General features: G+C 41.7%; 1 protein-coding gene across 1 annotated transcript; it reads right to left on the bottom strand.

The window, feature by feature from the left end:
• Window positions 1-3,702: 3,702 nt before the first annotated feature.
• On the bottom strand, window positions 3,703-4,614 carry LOC135321084 (olfactory receptor 2T27-like). The gene has a single exon (XM_064484624.1). It carries the CDS (start codon window positions 4,612-4,614, stop codon window positions 3,703-3,705), a length of 912 nt encoding a protein of 303 aa, XP_064340694.1.
• Window positions 4,615-5,797: the final 1,183 nt, after the last annotated feature.

The following is a 5,797-nucleotide window of genomic DNA, read 5'->3' as shown; positions in this document are numbered from 1 at the left end:
GAGAGGAGGAAAAGGAGAATTGCTCAATGGGACAGAGTTGGGTTTTGAGATATGAAAAAGTTACAAGAATATATTGCACAATGAAGAGAATATAGTAAATACTACTCTATTGTACACTTAAAAATGATTAAGATGGACAATTTTACTTCTTTTTTTTTAACCACAGTTTAAAAATCCTACTCTTTGATATTTACATCTTCTGCCTTCATTCTTTGTGATAAATTTACCAGCTACTAGGTCATTTCTGACAACGCATCAAGTGTTTTGATCCTTGGTTTATAACTTTTTTTTTTTTTTAACAGCACTGTGCAAAAATAACTTACTCCAATGATGAAAATGATCTATGCCAGTGCTAATATAGTATCATAATGGGTTGAGTGGTGGATCCCAAAGATATGTCCACATCCTAACCCACAGACCCTGGGAATATTACCTTAATGGCAACAGATTTGATTAAGTAAAGGATCTTGAGAAATGTATCCTAGATTATCTGGGTGGGCCCTAAATGCAAACACACATATCCTTGCAAAAGAGAAGCAGGAGGAGTTTTGAGACAGACACAGAGAGGAGAAGACTCAAAGAAGAGGACAGGGCCTTGAGTCTATGGAAACAGAAGTTGAAGTGATGCTGTCACAAGCAAAGGGATGCTGACCACCACCAGAAGCTGGAAGAGGCAGGGAACAAATTCTCCCCTAGAATCTCTGGAGGGAGGGTGGCTATGTCAATACGCTTGACTTCAGAACTGTGAGAGAGTATATTTCTGTTGTTGTGAGTCATGCAGTCAATAGTAATTTGTTATAGCAACCCTAGGAACTAATATAAGGAACGTACTCTGCCCTTGAGATGACTGCACATTTTATAATGTGGCTAGTTAGAGGGAAACTAAAATTTTAATTTAATTTAATTTAATTTAATTTAATTTATACTCAAATAGTCCAGACTTTGGAGCTATCAGATTGAGTTGCTCTCCTCTGCATTTTGCCTGCACTCCATTGCCATGCAGTCACAGAATAGAGTTCCTAACTCCCAGGCAACTGTCCCTGAATGGACTCTGCCATTCCTCATGTTCTAACTCCCACTTCAGGCCATTCCAACCTTCTCACTGCTGGTTCCACTACAGCTCATCCAAAACGGTTTCTCAACTTCTTTTCATTTATTGTCCCTCCCGGGAGCCTTTTGTTTTTAGACCTTTTTTCTTCCGAATTGGCTCCCCGCCCATGGAATTTTAATACCACTGGTATATTATTTATCTGTTTATGTGCTGTGATCCTTTGGAGGGCCACACACCATTGTAATATCTAAGATTTCTTCCACCTCCCTCAAAAAATGCTCCAATTAGAAAACTTAAAAAATTAAAAATCACCCTCTTCCTTCTAATAATGGCCTCCATTGAGAATACATGTCCTAGCCCAGTGACGCTCAACTGGTGATGATTTATTGATTTATTCCCTAGGGGACATTTGGCAACGTACCCAGAGACATTTCTGGCTGTCACAACTGGGGGTGCTATTGGAATCAAGTGAGTAGAGGTCGGGAATGTCGCTGAGCTTGCCAAACAATGCACAGGACAGCTTCCCTCACCACCACAACAAAGAATTATCTGGTCCAAAATGTTAGTAGAACTGAGGTTGAGAAACCCTGTGCTAGACCAACCAACTAGACAACCAGGGACAAACATATAGTCCCACATAATTAAGTTTCTCAGTTTGAGTAAGAACTCTGGGGCATCTCCCCAAACAGAATTATTACAGGATCTGGCGGAAGGATGACACTTAGGAGAAATTTATCTGAAGCTCAAAGTGAAGCATAGCTGTGTATAAACAGAGCTATGTCAGACCTGGAATGTGAGGTGGACCCCAAAATGACAAAGTTAGGATAGAAGTGAATACTTAGAAATCCCTTGGCTGCACCTTGGCTGCTAGGTTGGAGATCAGGAATGCTTGTCTGTCAAAGTGTCTTAGATTTTCTAGGCAAGTTTCTCGGTAAGTTAAGAAAGCAAGAGTCACTTAGCTTTACAGCTGAAGGCTGCCCTGGAAGAAATAGTTTCCTGTTAACTTTGCAGCTGGCGTTTATTTACGTCTGCCCTCCCAGCTTGATCAATGGTGGGGAGGTTTTGAACTCTTTAAATTAGCTCTATTTGAGCTGATGTTTAGTTTTGCAGGCCCCATTAAAACCTTGATGCTTTAAACTCACCTTCTTTTATTTTTCACTATTTATTTATTAATTTAATTTAATTTAATTTTAATATATTTTTATTAAAGTATAGTCAGTTTACAATGTTATGTCAATTTCTGGTATACAGCACAATGCTTCAGTCACACAGGAACATACATCCATTCATTCTCATATCTACTTCACCATAAGCTACTACAAGATGTTTGCTTGTGTGTGTGTGTGTGTGTGTGTGTGTGTCTGTGTGTCTGTGTGTGTGTGTATTGCATGGGGGACCTAGGCTTGTTCTGATCTGTACACCCTCCCAGCTATGGCGCACAGCACACTGCAGTCCCCTGAGGTTGCCTCTGCACGGTTGGCCCGAGTCCTCTGCCCAGGCAGTCTGACCTATCCCACACCTGCTGCTTTGCCTCTAGGGCTGGGGGTCTCAGAGACCCTTTGTGCCCCTTTAACTTAGTTCGGTTGGTCAAGGGCTCTTCCATGCAGATCCCAGCCTTGGAGGCTCCCCCTCAGCCCTGCTGACCTCTGCGTTGGAGAGGGGGAGACCCAGTGATCAAGCGCTATTCCTCCTTTGCCGTTCTCTCCCCGCGGGACGGGTCCTGCACTATTTTCCTTTTTCTTCTTCCTTTTTCCCTTTTCTCCAGCCAGATTTGTGGCGAATTTTGTCTTTTGAAGAAGGCGATGTTCTGTCAAAGTTCAGCAGGTGTTCTGAATGGATGGATGGGTCCGTGGATGTCAGTCTTGGTGTATTTGTGGGAGAGGGTGAGCTACAAACATCCTTTTACTCTGCCATCTTGGCCGCCTCCTATATTTTTAAATTTAGAAGTGTACATAATAAAATTGCATAAGCCATATGTAAAAAAGCATAAAAATTATATATGAGTACAAGTAGGAGACTGGAGAAAAGAAGGGTTATATAGAAATAGTTCATTGAATAAGTGATCTTTCATCTTTCAGACAGTGGAGATTGAGCCAGAGCCATTAAGAATGAATTGATGAATGAAAAGCAAAGACAGAAATGATAATTTTAAAAATAACACACATCAATCAAGGAATTATTCATAGGATGACAGTCAGTTTTGGACTATGTGGCCCGATACACTGAAGTTGTTGAAGAGTGGAGTTCATTTACACAGGAGGGGATAGCATGCTTGCATTGCTGGGTTAAATTCCCAGTACCTCTCTTACAAATTAAAATAGATAAATAAACATAATTACCTCCCCCACCAAAAAAGTTTAAAAAAAACAGTGGAGACCATTTATTTCTGCATAGATGTTATAGTCAAAACTCATGTAATTTCCTCATAAGCTAAAGATAGGTGAAGCATTAAGGTTGTACTCAACTGGAGTCAACACTGGAGATAAGAACAACTTTATCTCAACAGACAAATGTCAATATGCATGTGTCCTAAGATCTTTCTGCTCCTTTATGCTGTTACATTTCCAGGATGACAGTCCAGTGACTATGACTTCTTACAATATTGAGGATGGGACATTCTCAAGAGTGACACTGCAGAACATGGCATCTTCTCAATTGCAACACCTTCCCGAGCACCTCCTCAGAGCCCCCAACACTTCTTTGTTCCTGAGACTGTAGATGAGTGGGTTGAGCATGGGGGTCACTATAGTGCCAAGAACAGCTCCAATCTGGTCTTGGTCAGGTGTGTGGGATGAGGTGGGCGTCTGACCAAAGTAGAGACTTACCACTGTCAGGTGGGAGGAGCAGGTGGCCAGTGCTTTGTTCCTGCCTTTGCGAGAGGTCATCTGGAGGACTGTGAGCAAGATGAGTGTGTAGGAGGTGAGGATGAGACTAAATGGGACCAGGAGAAATACAATGGTTGACACAAATATCACCATCTCATAGACTGATGTGTCCGTACAAGACAGTCTCAAGATGGCAGGCATCTCACAAAAGTAGTGATTAATCTCCCTGGAACCGCAGATAGGGAAGCTCATTGGGTACACGGTATGTACAAGGGCTGCAAGGGCTCCCCCAATCCAGGCTGCAGCAGCCATCTGGAGACAGACCTTGGGGTTCATGAGGACTGTGTATCTCAGGGGCTTACAGACGGCTACATAGCGATCACAGGCCATGAGCGTCAGCAAGATGCACTCAGCAAGGGCAAGGGTGAGGAAAGAGAAGAGCTGAGTGGCACAGGCCAAATAGGAAATGTTCTTCTTCCCAGTGAAATAGTTGATGACCATCTTGGGGACTGTGCTGGAGATGTAAGCCACGTCAACGAGGGAGAGCTGACTGAGCAGGAAGTACATGGGGGTGTGGAGGCGGGAGTCCAGCAGGATGAGGAGGATCAGTATGCAGTTCCCAGTCAGGGCAATAGCGTAGAAAAGGAGGATGATGAGCATGAGGAGGTGGGGGTGTCTCAACCAAGGAAAGAGCCCCAGGAGGATGAAGTCAGTTGAGCTTTCATTCTTCTGGCCCATGTTTTCATTCCAGTGCTTTATGCAAACTGTAAACTTGCAGAAGCAAAATAACATAACAGAGGATGTGGTGCTTTGCTAAAATAATCTCAGCTCTTGGTCAGGACCCTCTCCTCTGTACATGTATGGCTAGGACTAAACCAGTACCTTGTCATCACAGAGGAACTGAAAAACAACTTCATCAAATTAAACACATCTGCCTGTAAGTTAGCAATGCAGTGTCTTGGCTGGTTTGATTTGGGCCAATGAATATTTATTCCCTTTGACTGATAATAATCACGAACTTGACCATCATTTTCCCCACAAGTTTAAATTGTTTAATACTCTAGGCTGCTGACCTTCTTACTCCTTCATACTGCTTTTCTAAGTGTCCTATTCCATTCATGTCCACCCCAGAGGAGCCTTGAACTTCCCCTGAGGCCGTCTCACAGTGTTACTCAAGACATTGTAATTGTCAGCTAAATGAGAGAAGCTGTTTGCTCTATTTTACACATTAATCTCTGTAATTCTAATTTTATTGAGTTTTCTCTCTTTATTCTTACTTTAAATCTTGATTTGTCTACTTTATATTTGCACTTGAATAATTTCCGTATTCAATTTAGAACATAGAGACAGCAGTCACATCCCCTTGTCTGTTAATCTTTCCATCCTTTTTCATTGCCTATAGAATTAAAAACTCATTCAAAATACTCTGAAGGTGCTGATGAAGGTCCTGCACTTGAATTTTAACTCCCATGTTTGAAGGAGTGCTGTCTTTCACCTGAAGACAAATGAATACATATATCCTTATTATTCTGATGACAAATATCTCGTAAATATTTAATCCTTAGATCAGTGAATTGGTTTCCTTCTTTGAGTCATGATGATTCACATGCAATGTTTCTTCTTTTTTCTAGCAATAACAATCAGAAATTTAGCTTTGTCAATGATATACTTGGAATTCTTTATGTTATATGAAATCTTCTATCCCTAATGCTTAGTTTAATTTGAGGTAATGAAAAAAGATCATTATATAATGTGTGATTGTGAATGAAAAGAGAGCAGAGTTCTGTGTGTCACACTTCCAAGGAGGAGTCACTGTAGGCTGTGGCCTCACTTCAGGCCTGTGGAATTTTGTTTCCTTAAGTTACTAGAGACCTGGGGCACCTCTCGGTTCCTGGGGTACTTTTCTGGGGTGTCCTCCTTC

This window comes from Camelus dromedarius, chromosome 3 (assembly GCF_036321535.1).
Source record: "Camelus dromedarius isolate mCamDro1 chromosome 3, mCamDro1.pat, whole genome shotgun sequence".
Lineage (NCBI taxonomy): Eukaryota > Metazoa > Chordata > Mammalia > Artiodactyla > Camelidae > Camelus > Camelus dromedarius.
The sequence above is the reverse complement of the archived record's forward strand: the minus strand, read 5'-3'. Positions and strand labels throughout refer to the sequence as shown.

Bases quoted from the DNA above. Each gene is read 5' to 3' on its own strand.
- LOC135321084 (XM_064484624.1), bottom strand. From the start codon at position 4,614: ATGGGCCAGAAGAATGAAAGCTCAACTGACTTCATCCTCCTGGGGCTC.